This window comes from Periophthalmus magnuspinnatus, chromosome 24, assembly GCF_009829125.3.
Source record: "Periophthalmus magnuspinnatus isolate fPerMag1 chromosome 24, fPerMag1.2.pri, whole genome shotgun sequence".
NCBI classification, from domain to species: Eukaryota; Metazoa; Chordata; class Actinopteri; order Gobiiformes; family Gobiidae; genus Periophthalmus; species Periophthalmus magnuspinnatus.
In genome coordinates, this window is record NC_047149.1 from 27027922 (window position 1) to 27043078 (window position 15157).

The window sequence follows — 15157 nt, forward strand, 5'->3', positions numbered from 1 at the left end:
CTGGTTTAGTCCTGGTTTAGACCTGGTTTAGTCCTGGTCTAGTCCTGGTTTAGTCCTGGTTTAGTCCTGGTCTAGTCCTGGTCTAGTCCTGGTTTAGTCCTGGTTTAGTCCTGGTCTAGTCCTGGTCTAGTCCTGGTCTAGTTCTGCTCTAGTCCTGGTCTAGTCCTGGTTTAGTCCTGGTTTAGACCTGGTTTAGTCTTGGTTTAGTCCTGCTCTAGTCCTGGTTTAGTCCTGGTCTAGTCCTGGTTTAGTCCTGGTCTAGTCCTGGTTTAGTCCTGGTTTAGCCCTGGTTCAGTCCTGGTTTAGTCCTGGTCTAGTCCTGGTTTAGTCCTGGTTCAGTCCTGGTTTAGTCCTGGTTCAGTCCTGGTTTAGTCCTGGTTTAGTCCTGGTTTAGACCTGGTTTAGTCCTGGTTTAGACCTGGTTTAGTCCTGGTCTAGTCCTGGTTTAGTCCTGGTTTAGTCCTGGTCTAGTCCTGGTCTAGTCCTGGTTTAGTCCTGGTTTAGTCCTGGTCTAGTCCTGGTCTAGTCCTGGTCTAGTTCTGCTCTAGTCCTGGTCTAGTCCTGGTTTAGTCCTGGTTTAGACCTGGTTTAGTCTTGGTTTAGTCCTGCTCTAGTCCTGGTTTAGTCCTGGTCTAGTCCTGGTTTAGTCCTGGTCTAGTCCTGGTTTAGTCCTGGTTTAGCCCTGGTTCAGTCCTGGTTTAGTCCTGGTCTAGTCCTGGTTTAGTCCTGGTTTAGTCCTGGTTTAGTCCTGGTTCAGTCCTGGTTTAGTCCTGGTTTAGTCCTGGTTTAGACCTGGTTTAGTCTTGGTTTAGTCCTGGTTTAGACCTGGTTTAGTCCTGGTTTAGTCCTGGTTTAGTCTTGGTTAGGGAATTAGAGATTTAGAGCATTAGCGTTAGCAACAGGTTTGATTGACAGCGTTGCTAAGGGGCGTTACCTTCAACAGGCTCACTCCTGATTGGCTCTTTGGTTGCTATGAGACTTGTGGTCGGATTTCCAAATATGGATCTTTATTTAACAAAACTACACCTTTAGCTACAGCTTAAATCTATAAAAGATAAAAAACAGTTTAATGCTGTAAATCAAAGAGCGTTTTGTGTGTGACATGTGTAAAAAAGGAGCTCCTCTGACATTTATGCAGCAGGGGGCGCTCTGGGGTTAAGATACAAGTCAAAAGAAACACAGTGTTTACAATTTTCTTATTTTTGTATTTGAAAAACTTTGAACAACAGTTTGTTCCAAGTCTCCTGTGGCCTAACAGATGTGTTTACTGAGAAAAATGGGCCTAACTGTCTTGCCCAAGGACACAACAACAGCAGGACAAAGGGAACCTTCAGATCAGAGAATGAACGCTCTACCGACTGAGCCACTGTTGCCCTGGCTACTGTTTTACCTGCAGTGTGTGTCCTTAAAGGACCTGCAGATGGAGCAGACGTCGTTCACTTCTGTTTTATTTGGTTGGTTTAGCGTCGAGCTCTGATCCTTCACTGTGACTTGTCCTCGCATTTCTCCACCTTCATGTTGCTTGTTCTCCTCGTCCTCAGCTTCACCTCAGCGACTGGGGTCAAGGTGGTGTAGTGATGTTTTTACAGTGTGCGGGAGGAGCCTGTGAGCGCCAGCGTCAGAGCCTGGCGTCACACACAGAAACAGGCTGTGCATATGGAGAGCACGACTGTGAATGTTCCACTGGGACAGACGCTGCACAAAAGAGGAAAAAGAGTGAAATTAGCACACGTCACATTAACATTATTATATTTAAAGGTCCTGAGGTGCACAAAATGGACTTTTATGAGATTTAAGCTGCGTTATAAAACTGTGGCCTCCTCAAAAACAGACCTGGAGACTGTGTAAAAAAGTGAGACGTCACCACAGCTTCAGCTCCAGATGAATCGAGGCTGGAGCAGATTCAGAGGAGAATCTGGAGACGAGTTTGATATTAGGACCACGAGTATCATAGCAACCAAAGAGCCAATCCAGAGGCTGTTGAAGGTAACGCCCCTTCTGTCAATCAAACCTGTTGCTAACGCTAACAGGAGCGACGTCGGGGAAAGAAGGACCTGATTTGTCTGTTATTAATGTTCAGATCTTGATTTACAGACACAATAGTGAAATAAAAACCCCAGGATCATGTAGAGGGTTAATACGAACATTTAAGACCAGAATGAGTCTGAAGCAACAGAGACAGAGAGAGGGCACAGTTTATACGCAGAAAGTGAATTGGAGCCAGAGTCAATGGAGCAGGAAGTGCGCCCATGATCACTTCCTGTTTGGAACGTTGCAGCGGCTAGCAGGTTAGCGATGTGCATTTATATTTACAGTCTCTGGCTATAATTTTTGCCAAATTTACAAAACTAGAAAAAACTCAGTAAGATTTGTATATATTTTTTTGTCAAATCTTAAATATAATAATGCTAACAATGACAATGTTTTAGAGGCATGAGCCGTTTAATCAGTTTTATGCTTTTTGCGACCTCACTACGGCGATATATGATGTAATATTACTTAGTCTGAGTCATCATAACGCACGTACATTTCTAGATTTTGTGTGTGTGTGTTTTTTTTTTTACAGTGCAGTGCGATGACGTCATGGGGGGTCCGGGCGTCGCTGTACGGCCAAACAACAAAGCTCATGTTCAGGTAATCTACGCCCGATCAGCTCCACCGCCGTCCGGCTTCAGCTGCCTGTAATCTGAGCGAGGTCACGATCGCCTCTGGATCAGATCATCTCGTAGCAACCGCGTTTCCACGGCGACCCGAAACACATGCCACGCTGAGGTGATGTGCTGCCAGACTCGGAAACAAAAAAAACAAAAAAAACAACTCAAAATGCTAAAAGGTAAAACAAGAGAGAGCGATTCGTCCGTTCAACCAGCGGACGCTTTCAGAATCCATGTAAACAAAGAACTTTAGACATCAACTTTTCACATTAAACATAACACAACAAACTTAAAGCGACAGTGTGGAACATTTCATAAACATGACCTCTCTGTGTCCTTGGATACGACGCAGACTTTTCCACTTTTACTGATAACAAATGTAATGCTGGTTTATTCTTAATTACAAAAACACTGGACACGATGGACAAGCTGGTTATGTGATAATTGGTATTTGAATGATCCAATCAGAGAGCAGAATGAGAATCACATGACTCTCATTTGGATTGCCAGTTTCAACGCTGAAATACAGTTTGTTTTAAACCTAAAACGATTCTCTCTGAGCTGAACAATAACTACATAAAACTAGAGAACAGGAAAACTCCACATAGACACAGGAAGAACATGCAAACTTTGACTGCGTGTTCCTCCAGCTACAGGAAAATTGTATCAGTGATGGAGGATTTGAATATCTGACACGTCGTCCTTCATAAATAAATATAACATGGAACAAAAGACTTTATGTCCCAGATTTTACAACTTTAAAAGTTCATTTTTAAAGTTGTTGTAGATTTGGGCCTGTGTGGATCTGAGCTTCAGTCTCGTGGACGTGCATCAAACCTCCAGGTCAAACCTCCAGGTCAAACCTCCAGGTCAAACCTCCAGGTCAAACCTCCAGGTCAAACCTCCAGGTCAAAACTCCAGGTCAAACCTCCAGGTCAAACCTCCAGGTCAAACCTCCAGGTCAAACCTCCAGGTCAAACCTCCAGGTCAAACCTCCAGGTCAAAACTCCAGGTCAAACCTCCAGGTCAAACCTCCAGGTCAAACCTCCAGGTCAAACCTCCAGGTCAAACCTCCAGGTCAAAACTCCAGGTCAAACCTCCAGGTCAAACCTCCAGGTCAAACCTCCAGGTCAAACCTCCAGGTCAAACCTCCAGGTCAAACCTCCAGGTCAAACCTCCAGGTCTCGTCTGACTCTGGTCTGAGCGAGGCCCAGGACGTGGATGAGAATACGGCGCAAAAACTGTCATTGTGTCCTTAGGCAAGACACTTCACAACATTGCCTAGTGTGAATGTGGAGTTAATGGTTTGAGGGGCTGATGGAGCAGATTGGCAGCCTCACTTCTTTGAGTCTGCCCCCGGGCAGCTGTGACTTAAATAGTAGAGAATAACACAGCAAACTGTACAGTGACTTTAAGCGTCTGGAAACGCAGCAGAACACGCAGGCATTTTTAGTGTTGTTTGTTTATTATTTATTGTATGTCTTTCTATTAAATAAAAGAATGTAAAGTGTCTCCCAGAGGAGCTGCTCCTGTCCCAGAGGAGCTGCTCCTGTCCCAGAGGAGCTGCTCCTGTCCAGAGGAGCTGCTCCTGTCCTAGAGGAGCTGCAGTCTGCTCCTCATATTCGTGTTTGCTTGTTGTTCTTGTGACATTTGCTTTGTTTGTAAAAACACACTTCCTAAAATTGCAGTTATTCAGATTCTGCTGTTAAAGTGTTTTGCACATTCTGCTGATGCTCATGAGTTGCTAATAACTATTAGCTTTCCTCGCTAACAACTGTTATTATGTCATCACAGTTCATGTAAACGCAGCGTGAGTCACACAGTACTTCATAATCATAACTGTACTGAGGCAAGTGGCCTCTTCACACCCAGCTGCTGCTCACTGCACACAAAATAAATGTATAATGTGAGTGTATGTGCCAAACCAAACCACCAGGGGGCGCTATGCAGACTCAGTGACGACTCCATCTAGATTAGCATGAGAAATATATAACTGATAGATTAGGATTTATTTTGTAATTATATCTCACCTTCTCATCAGGACAAAAGTCAGAAAAACTGTTTCAGTATTTTTGGCGGCGGATCAGGACGTCACATCCATTTTGTTCACGTATAACTGAAACAAAATGGGGGACACAATTAATCTGTTTACTTAAAGCTGATGTAACAAAGTTAAAAATGCATTTATTACTATGTCTTGTTTGTTTATTATGTTTCGTTTGAATTTATATGAATTTCATCACTTTGACGTTTTATTTTGAAAAACCGGAAATGCGCATTTCTCCCGTGTATTTTATTTTGGTAGTTTCACTTCCGCTGTCACGTAGCATGTTGAGAGCGCAGAGGGTGAGTTCTGTTGAGGTTGAAAATAACATATTTTATAGAAATGTTTTACTGTGAGCATAAATACAAGAACACACGTTGATAAGACAGTGTTTTCACGTGTAATTAATGTATTTTGGAGTGCTAATTCTAAGTTTTGTAAGTTTAATTTGGATTGTACATTTTTCATTTAGCTTTGTTTTGTTACATGGAGCTGAATGCCGCGAAAATGAGCCGCCATCTTACCCTGCTGTTGTCATGGTTACAGGAGCCAGTGAGCCAAGACTTATTAACTATATGTTTGTCACAGGTATGTTTGATTATATTTTTATTTATGTAAAACAGTAATTGGTGCATTTGTCTCTCCAAATAATTACCCCATTTACCACCCAAATAAATTCTAAATTATTTTATTGTTCAGATATGATTTATATAGTTGTGAGTCAATGCAGTTTGTAAATCCTGTGTAATGGAATTGTAGTACCATGGCCAGTATGTATTTGTAATTCCCCCTTCCCCTCACAGTAGCATGTTTGAGACTGCAGGGGGAGCCAGTGCGCCCCGTGTGAAAACATATTAATTAGTATTTGTTTGTTTGTCACAGGAATAAAGCTCAGTGACTCCACCCTGCGTTCTGTCTTTCGTATACAGCCTGACGAAAGGTTTTCAGCCGTTACACTACACTGTCACTTTCCTAGGGGTGAGTCTGCCATCTGCTTGTCTCTCTAGATATGATATTGTTAGCTTGGAATGTTCCACAGTATAACATTAAAGGCCGTGTGCCCAATTTTCTCGATGTATTTGAGCAAAATGTGTCTTCCCCCAGTGCAGATATGTCGTGAAGAGCTGTGAAAAGTGCTTATAAACTCATCCTGGTGAGTCATTGGGATGCTCTGAATGCACAAGGTCAGTGAGGAAAATAAACTAGTTCTGTTTTTAATTTTTTTTTGTTTATGTTCAGATCCTGGGCTCACCTCTCCAGAGATCTGACCTGTCACTTTGCCTGATGACCTGATCGTCCCTGTGGAGATACGCAGGTATGCTTAATGCAATACTTTGGAACATTCTAGCCAAGCCGGTAACATCTCCATGGAGACAAGCAGGAGCCAGACCCACCTCCACCACCAATAAAGTTATGTTAAGAGCCATGCGAAATATTCCACCGCAAAACTTTTTTTTTTTTAAGTCAAAGTTATACCAAAATAAGAAGCATTTCACGGTGTTATCCAGATGTAAATGCGTCTAAATTGATTTGGAAAAAGATATTACATTTTTACAGTGTGTTATGATGCATCATGTGACCAGCGCCTGGGGACGTGTGTGTGTTCAGATCAGACGTGTGTGTTCAGATCAGACGTGTGTGTTCAGATCAGACGTGTGTGTTCAGATCAGACGTGTGTGTTCAGATCAGACGTGTGTGTTCAGATCAGACGTGTGTGTTCAGATCAGACGTGTGTGTTCAGATCAGACGTGTGTGTTCAGATCATACGTGTGTGTTCAGATCAGACGTGTGTGTTCAGATCAGACGTGTGTGTTCAGATCAGATGTGTGTGTTCAGATCAGACGTGAGATCAGCTCAAGTCCTTCTGGGATTCAAACCTCAGGCAGAAACTAAACCCAAACTCATAATATTACTCCCTGGGGATGGAAAATCACCTGCACGACTCCATGAAAATAGAAAGTAAAAACCGCACTCTGTAACATTCTTAATTTAAAAGGTCTAATATCACACAAAACTGACCCCTGTGAGCTTTAGTCCATGTTCTAATGCTGTTCCCTCCTCAAAAACAGACCTGGAGTTGTGTTTTGTTTCATTCACACATGTTTGATTATTAGTCTGTAACATCTCCAAAGCTCAAAATGCTCTGTTCCACCTTGTGATGTCATCAAGTGGTAGTTTTCAAATTAACAGCTTCTTTTACCTTTAGTTCAGTAGAGACTGACAATTCCAGAAGCTGAAATCATCCAAATGATTCTAGTGACGGTGTGTGGAGTTTAAAAACACAGTGGAGCACTTCCTGTATCACCACATGATGACATCACAAGGTGGAACAGAGTGTTTTCAGTCTGAGAGAAGAACTCAGCCTAAATCTGCAGAGTCTGTGTTAAACATGTGTGAATGAAACAAAACACAACTCCAGGTCTGTTTGTGATAAGTAAACAACATTAGAAAATTGTGTAACATAGGCCCTTTAATAGAAAAGAACAACATCTCCATGGAAACAAGCAGGTGACGCCTTCCCCCAGGCCAAATAAGCGCCAGGCCTATGGAGATGCGAGTCCGCTCACAGTAAGGACACATGTTTTCGATGGTTTTCAATGCAATAACACAATCAAAAACACGTGCTTTTATTTGAGTCTGTTCTGTGGCTAAAAGTTACATACTGTGGCTTTAAACATATTAAAAAATGAATGAAAAGAGAAAGAAAGATAGGGTCCGTGGGCGGGGATAGGGAGTGTGAGCAGGGATAGGGGCCGTGGGTGGGATAGGGGGTAGGTGAAAACAGAACTTTACTCAGAGGATTACTCAAACCTGAATGTAAACACAGAGAATGGCAGAACAACATGATTCAGACTCATTATATAAGACGACTCCTGATTCACATGTGCAGAATAACACACATCACTGGACTTATTTCAAAGTAAAAGTGCTAAAGTACTGTTAAGTACCTATACTTTTCTAATATCATGTTGAAGTACTCTTTCTTTAGCACACTTTTTGGCTACTCTACCACCTGTGGCGTTGTTTGTTTTGATTTGAAGTTTGTGTCAGAGCCCCGAGCGAGGAGGGAGTTGAAATGTGATTTCATAAAAGTGTGAAAGTGACCGGGACAATCACAGCTCCTGGTCTGTGGCCTGGAGGAGCCACACTTACGAGGTAATGGCTTTGAGTCTCCAGCAGGGCGAGCGTCTGCCGCAGCCCGTCCACTGGGGAGTTTTCACTTTCAATTTGACTGTTCTCATGACAACCACCAAAATCCTACTACCCCGAAAAGCATATTACCGTCTTCAAGAGCTGTCATGGAACTAAAATAGACTTAAAACTCGATACCGACCCTGATCCCACGATGATCATAAAAACACTCTTTCTTTATTCAAGCATTTCTGTCAATGGGACTTTTTTAGTATCAATACCTGCCAAAAATGAGGATCTAGTTTTGATACTAGTTTAATATCGATTAGTATCAGATCTACTGTCCTATCCTACTGATCCTACTGTAACGATGGCGCCTGGGCCATTAGTGGTTCAGACCAATCACAGTGGAGCATTGTGGTTTGGGGCGGAGCTAAAACCAAAACAGTCTGGAGCCAGCCCGGTTAGCAAACATCAGTCTGGTACTAGCCGGAGCTAAAACTAATGCACATTATGAGAACTGGCCTTTTACTGTGAACACCACCCAAAGGACTCCCCTGCATGTTCTCCACACACACAGGGAGAACATGCAACAAAAACAGACACCGAAAGAACGTGCAGACTCCACACACACAGACACACACAAGAGAATATGCAAACTCCACCCAGACAGAGGGAGAACGCACAAACTCCACACAGACACAGGGAGAACATGTAAACTCCACACACACATACACACGCTCACACACAGGGAGAACATGTAAACTCCACACACACATACACACACAAGAGAATATGCAAACTCCACCCAGACAGAGGGAGAACGCGCAAACTTCACCCAGACACAGGGGGAGCACGCAAACGCCACAAAGATACAGGGAGTACATGCCAACACCACACACACACAGGGAGAACATGTAAACTCCACACACATACACACGCTCACACACAGGGAGAACATGTAAACTCCACACACATACACACGCTCACACACAGGGAGAACATGTAAACTCCACACACATACACACGCTCACACACAGGGAGAACATGTAAACTCCACACACATACACACGCTCACACACAGGGAGAACATGTAAACTCCACACACATACACATGCTCACACACAGGGAGAACATGTAAACTCCACACACATACACATGCTCACACACAGGGAGAACATGTAAACTCCACACACATACACACGCTCACACACAGGGAGAACATGTAAACTCCACACACACATACATATGCTCACACACAGGGAGAACATGTAAACTCCACACAGACTTCTCTTTCCTTCATGTAAATTAAACTTGTGTCCTCCTCGCTGTGAGGTGAGAGTGCTTAACCACGAGAGAACAAAAGTGTGAGTTCTGATGCGAGCGGCGTGCACCAGGTGACCCGGCTCCTCAGAGTCCGCGCCGCTGCCCTCGGTGGCGGTTCAGGCGAGGACGGCTCTTGACATGGCTGGAACACGAATGAAGCAGAAGTGATTAGGCTTCACTGTAGCCCCATTGTGGACGCTCTAATCCTCATTATGTGTCGCAGTGTGTTATGTGTCCCAGTGTGTGTGTTCTGCCTGTGTTTGGTGTGTGTTGTAGACTGAAAACCATGCCCTGGCAGAGTCGTTAACACACTCATTTTATTTGTGGTGTTTTTTTAAGTGGAGTTTGCCTGTTCTACCTGTGTTTTATGAGCTGCACTGTAAAAAGCGGTGTGCTGAGTGGGAGTGGTGTAAAATATTATTAAGACTAAGGCCGTGTTTCTTTAGACTCACTGAGTAACATTTTTGTTCTTTTATTTCCATTTTATAAAATCTGTTTCACATTTTAAAAAACTCTCACCAAAGACCCAAACTCTGCACTTTTCTCCAGTGAGACAGAAATCATAACTAGATTGAATGCTGATATATTTCACACTTATGTAACATTTCCTCTTTGATTCAGAGCTCAACAGTCTGACCACCACTTAAAGCCCCAGAGTGTAACTTTTCTGCCGAAAAGTAAACTGTAATGAAAGCATGTTTTTTCATGTTGGTAATGTTTATAGCACTGAAAAACACAGGAAAAACATGTGTTTACTCTGAGCTCGCATCTCCACAAACCTGACTCTGTTTGAACCTGGAGGAGGACATCTCATGCTTGTTTCCATGGAAATGTTGTTCCTTTTGCTATATTATTCCAAACTACAGCAGAAAACATCTATGTCCATGAAGAATGTGCCACAGTATAGTTTTAACTTTGTGTTTCCATGGAAACCTCCAGTTCCACACCAGGATTAGCAGCTGTGGGGAGTAGTGCCCAAAACATGTTTTATTTTTCAGTCCAAAAACACTATTAAAACTTAACATTTAATGAAAATTTGCAGTTTATAAAGTTGCAGACACAAGTATAAAAAATAAATAAATAATAATAATAATAATATTAATATTAATACCAATAATAATAATAATAATTTATTTGTTATTATTTATTATGATTTTTTATTTTATTTTATTTTATGTATTATTTATTATTTTTATCTTATTATTTATTAGTTTTAGTATCTAATTTTTTGAGTTTTTACTAGTATTAGTAACTCAAAATTTTAAGCATGTCAAAAGTGAACTACTCAAATAATAATAATAATAATAAAAACATAAAATAATAATAATCTGGCTGCTTCCACTTTTGACAGAAATAAGAACAAAAATCCTGTTGTGTTCTGACATTTATTAAAAACATTTGTTCATTTTTACATGGACTCAGACGCGTTACATCATCAGTCTGTGGTTATCGCCGTATCGTCCCCTCGCTCTCGCCCCAAATCTCGCGAGGCCTCGTGCCAAAGGTGAACCCGCTCCAGTGTCGATAGAACATCCGTACCAGTTTTCTGGCTTTTGCCTTTTAAAAACCGAACTTCAAGAAGACACCAGAGCGGAGAGACCTGCACGATGCAAAAAAATCAAACCTGCACGATGCAAAAATCACTGCTGCACGAGGTCATGTGACTGGTTTAACGATACTGATCTGCAGGGCCGGTCCAGCCTTTAAGCAGACTGAGCAACTGCTGAGGGCCCCGAGGCCACCAGGGGGCCCCAAGAGCCCATACATTTATATTGAAAATAATACAATATATCAGGTTTTATTGGACACAGGGCTTGTGTGTTTACAGTGTAATTATCCTCTAAAACAATTTCATTTGTTTTATATCTATAGCAGCAAAATCTCTGCTGCTGTGTTTGATTTTGAGTCGGGCAGAGGTGAGGACAGCTCTGTGTTTACACCGGAGCAAGGACCCGACATCATGGAAATGTAAGAAACACACAACTGGACACACAACTGAACACACAACTGAACACATTAAAATCCACCAGAAACAAACAAAAAGTAAAAATAAAAGAACAAAAAATCTTGACCCCTTATATGTTTGTGTTGTTCTATTTGTTTGTGTCGTTCTTATACGTTTGTGTCGTTCTTATACGTTTGTGTTGTTCTTACATGTTTGTGTTGTTGTTGTGTTGTTGTTGTGTTGTTGTAGTTGTGTCGTTCTGGATGTTTTCAGTCTGATGTTGTTCAGATAAAAACAAAAACAACTGGTCAAAGTGATGAGAGTCAGAATGTGTCAAATGTGAATCACAAGCAGCTGAACCAGGAGGGGGCCCCAGAGACATTCAGTTTAGGGCCCCTGAGAGGAAGGGGCCCCAGAGACACATTCAGCCCAGGGCCCCTGAGAGGAAGAGGCCCCAGAGACACATTCAGTTTAGGGCCCCTGAGAGGAAGGGGCCCCAGAGACACATTCAGTTTAGGGCCCCTGAGAGGAGGGGGCCACAGAGACATATTCAGCCCAGGGCCCCCTGAGAGCTGGAGCCGGCCCTGCTGATCTGGTTCTAAAACATGTGCCATCTGCGTTTTTACATTTACTAAGTGCAGGTTTATTTCAACTAAGAAACACAAATGAAACATATTAAGAAGAATATAAAGTCTAAAGGAAAAGTCAAAATTACACCATCAGTATTTTAAAATCATCTCGTGCAGATGTGATGTTTGCAGCGCGTGCGCACTCAGCCTTGTTTCCACTCACACTTTTCGGTACAGTAGAAAAATATAGTGATCACTACGTAATATAACCCATTAATTCCATTTATATAGATCTTTTCAATACAAAATATAACTGTTATAGGCGCGAGCGGGTCACACGAGCACAGAAGAAGAAGCAGCAGAGCCTGGAGTTTGACACGTCACTTTAGACAAAAGAGTCCAGCACAGAAACACCACCGTGTGAATGTGCCATGGTGAATGTGCCATGGTGAATGTGCCATGGTGAATGTGCCATGGTGAATGTGCCATGGTGAATGTGCCATGGTGAATGTGCCATGGTGAATGTGCCATGGTGAATGTGCCATGGTGAACACTGGAGCAGCAGCTGTGGTTTGGACACAAGCGGTTCACAGAAGAGCCAGAGGAGCCGGCTCCACACGCGCGGGCCCCGGTCACATGTCCCCGCTACTGAACCACGCCGCGCTTAAAAACATGAAAAAACAAAACATAAAACTGGGAAAAAGATGAGAGCGCGCGCCAAAGTGCGTCATGCGTCACGAGGATGGAGCCGTCCTCATGGAGCCGTCCTCATGGAGCCGTCCTCATGGCGCGCTCAGAGGGGGACCAAGTGACAGTTTCCATGGAGACGAGGCTCCAGGTCTAGATTTTGGGAGAGCAGCTGTTCGCGCGGACACTGGGGCTGAGTTGCATAGACATAACAGAGAAAAGTCCAGAGGCAGAGACCGGAGCGCACCGGTGTGACAGCGGCTCCGGGGCGGTGTGTGGGGCGGGATGTGAGGGGCTCCGGTATGTGAGGGGCTGTGTGTGAGTGCTCCGGTGTGTGTGGGGCTCCGGTGTGTGAGGGGCTCCGGTGTGTGAGGGGCTCCGGTGTGTGAGGAGCTCCGGTGTGAGAGCGGTGTTACACATGCAGCACAGCCGAGTGCAGCTCATTGTTCCTGTACTCCTCCAGCCAGTTTCGGAGCTCTGAGATGCGGTATCCCTCGGGGCCCCTGCCGCCCTGGTACACCACCTGCTCGTCCCTCACGATGTAAAGTCTCTCGAAGTAGGCTCCGTACGCCGCGTTGGACGAGTTGTCCATGTTGTCCACCACGATGTTGCTGCCCGGGACCTCGGACAGCATCAGCTGCGCCGCTCGGAGCCGGTCCTCCAGGCACCGGTGCTTGGGAATCTGGAACGGCGCGTCCGTGCTCACCCAGCCGTCGGACGGGTGCGCCTCCTCTATATACACCACCAGAAAGTCCGCAATGTCTGCGTACTGGCGCACGATCCTCTGGAAGGCGGCCAGCCGCATCATGAACGGCGGTCAGGAGCAGCTGCCGAAGTTGAGGATCAGCGGTCTCTTCCCTTTCATACAGTCCAGCAGCCGCACCGGCCTGCGCTCGTGCACCAGCACCACTTCTGTGTTCGGCGCAGTCCGCCCGAGGTGCGCGGATTTCAGAAAGTCCAGTTTCTGTCCGTACCACACCGCCCGCAGCGACTCAACCGTAAACATCTTATTCTCGTCCGACACGCACACGGGCGGGTCGTCCGCCCCGTCCTGCCCCTGGCCCATCTTCAGCAGCATTTTCCTCCGGATGCACAGGAAGTCCAGCAGCCACAGCATCACCGCGGCGAGCAGAAAGCGCGGCAGCAGCATCAGGCACAGCGCCGCGTGCTTCAGCGCCCGCGCCATCTGGACCCCCCCAGAGATCTGGACCCCTCCGGACATATGGACCCCTCCGGACATCTGGACCCCTCCGGACATATGGACCCCCCCGGAGTCGTGCATCGTCCCGAGGAGGCGCCCGGAGCCGTGTCAGGCGGACATGCAGCGGACACTCGTCTCCTGTGAGAGCGGAGAAACTCCAGCGTGAGGCTGGGACAGTCTTTTATAGCAGGTACAGCCGCGTCTCCAACATGAAAAAAGGAAAAAGAGGAGAAAGCAAAAACACGCCTCTCGTCCCAACGCCGCCCCCTCACATGGTGGGGATCACCTCCCGTCAACCCTGTGTCCGAGGGACAGACGTGGACCGGGTCCACCGCGAGCACAGCCGCGTCACGCCGCCTCCGGAGCGCCGGTGTGCGGCTCTGAAGCTGAGGACACTGCTTCACTCTGCGCTTTATACTGCAGCGACCTGCAGCCTCGCTAGGCGGCGCTGTGCCCCACACGGCCCCGGATGACTCACTACTGAGACCGGCACAGATCAGAGCGTGTGTCCGTGACAGAGGAGCCCTGGACCGGGGAGAGACGAGAGGCACCGGCCTGAAAGAACCGGAGCTACGGGGATCTGCAGCTCAGCCCTGTGCATGAGAGCAGAGTGTAATAGACCTCCACCTGACACCACCAACCCCACCAACCCCACTGTAATACAGACCTCCACCTCACACCACCAACCCCACTGTAATACAGACCTCCACCTCACACCACCAACCCCACTGTAATACAGACCTCCACCGGACACCACCAACCCCACTGTAATACAGACCTCCACCTGACACCACCAACCCCACTGTAATACAGACCTCCACCTGACACCACCAACCCCACCAACCCCACTGTAATACAGACCTCCACCTGACACCACCAACCCCACTGTAATACAGACCTCCACCTCACACCACCAACCCCACCAACCCCACTGTAATACAGACCTCCACCTCACACCACCAACCCCACCAACCCCACTGTAATACAGACCTCCACCTGACACCACCAACCCCACTGTAATACAGACCTCCACCTCACACCACCAACCCCACTGTAATACAGACCTCCACCTCACACCACCTGCTCCAGTAGCCCCCACCCGCCCACCAACCCCACCAACCACACTGTAATGCAGACCTCCACCAGCTCAGCCCTGTGCATGAGAGCAGAGTGTAATACAGACCTCCACCTGCTCCACAAGCTCCACCAACCCCAACAATACCACCAGCTCCACCAGCTCAGCCCTGTGCAACCACACTGTAATACAGACCTCCACCAGCTCCACCAACCCCACCAGCTCAGCCCTGTGCATAAGAGCAGAGTGCAACCACACTGTAATACAGACCTCCACCTGCTCCACAAGCTCCACCAACCCCAACAATACCACCAGCTCCACCAGCTCAGCCCTGAGCAACCACACTGTAATACAGACCTCCACCAGCTCCACCAACCCCACCAGCTCAGCCCTGTGCATAAGAGCAGAGTGCAACCACACTGTAATACAGACATCAATCTGCCCCCACCTGCTCCACTGGCCACACCAGCTCCACCAGCCCCCACAGGCCTCGCCTGTCCCCACGGGCACCACCGGCTCCACCT

At 46.0% G+C, this 15157-nt stretch overlaps 1 protein-coding gene across 1 annotated transcript; it reads right to left on the reverse strand.

Moving 5' to 3' along the window:
- Nucleotides 1–10527: 10527 nt before the first annotated feature.
- On the reverse strand, nt 10528–13926 carry LOC117392999 (thyroxine 5-deiodinase-like). Its single transcript, XM_055232073.1, has one exon. It carries the CDS (start codon nt 13637–13639, stop codon nt 12770–12772), a length of 870 nt encoding a protein of 289 aa, XP_055088048.1. The 5' UTR covers nt 13640–13926; the 3' UTR covers nt 10528–12769.
- Between the last annotated feature and the right edge of the window lie 1231 nt (nt 13927–15157).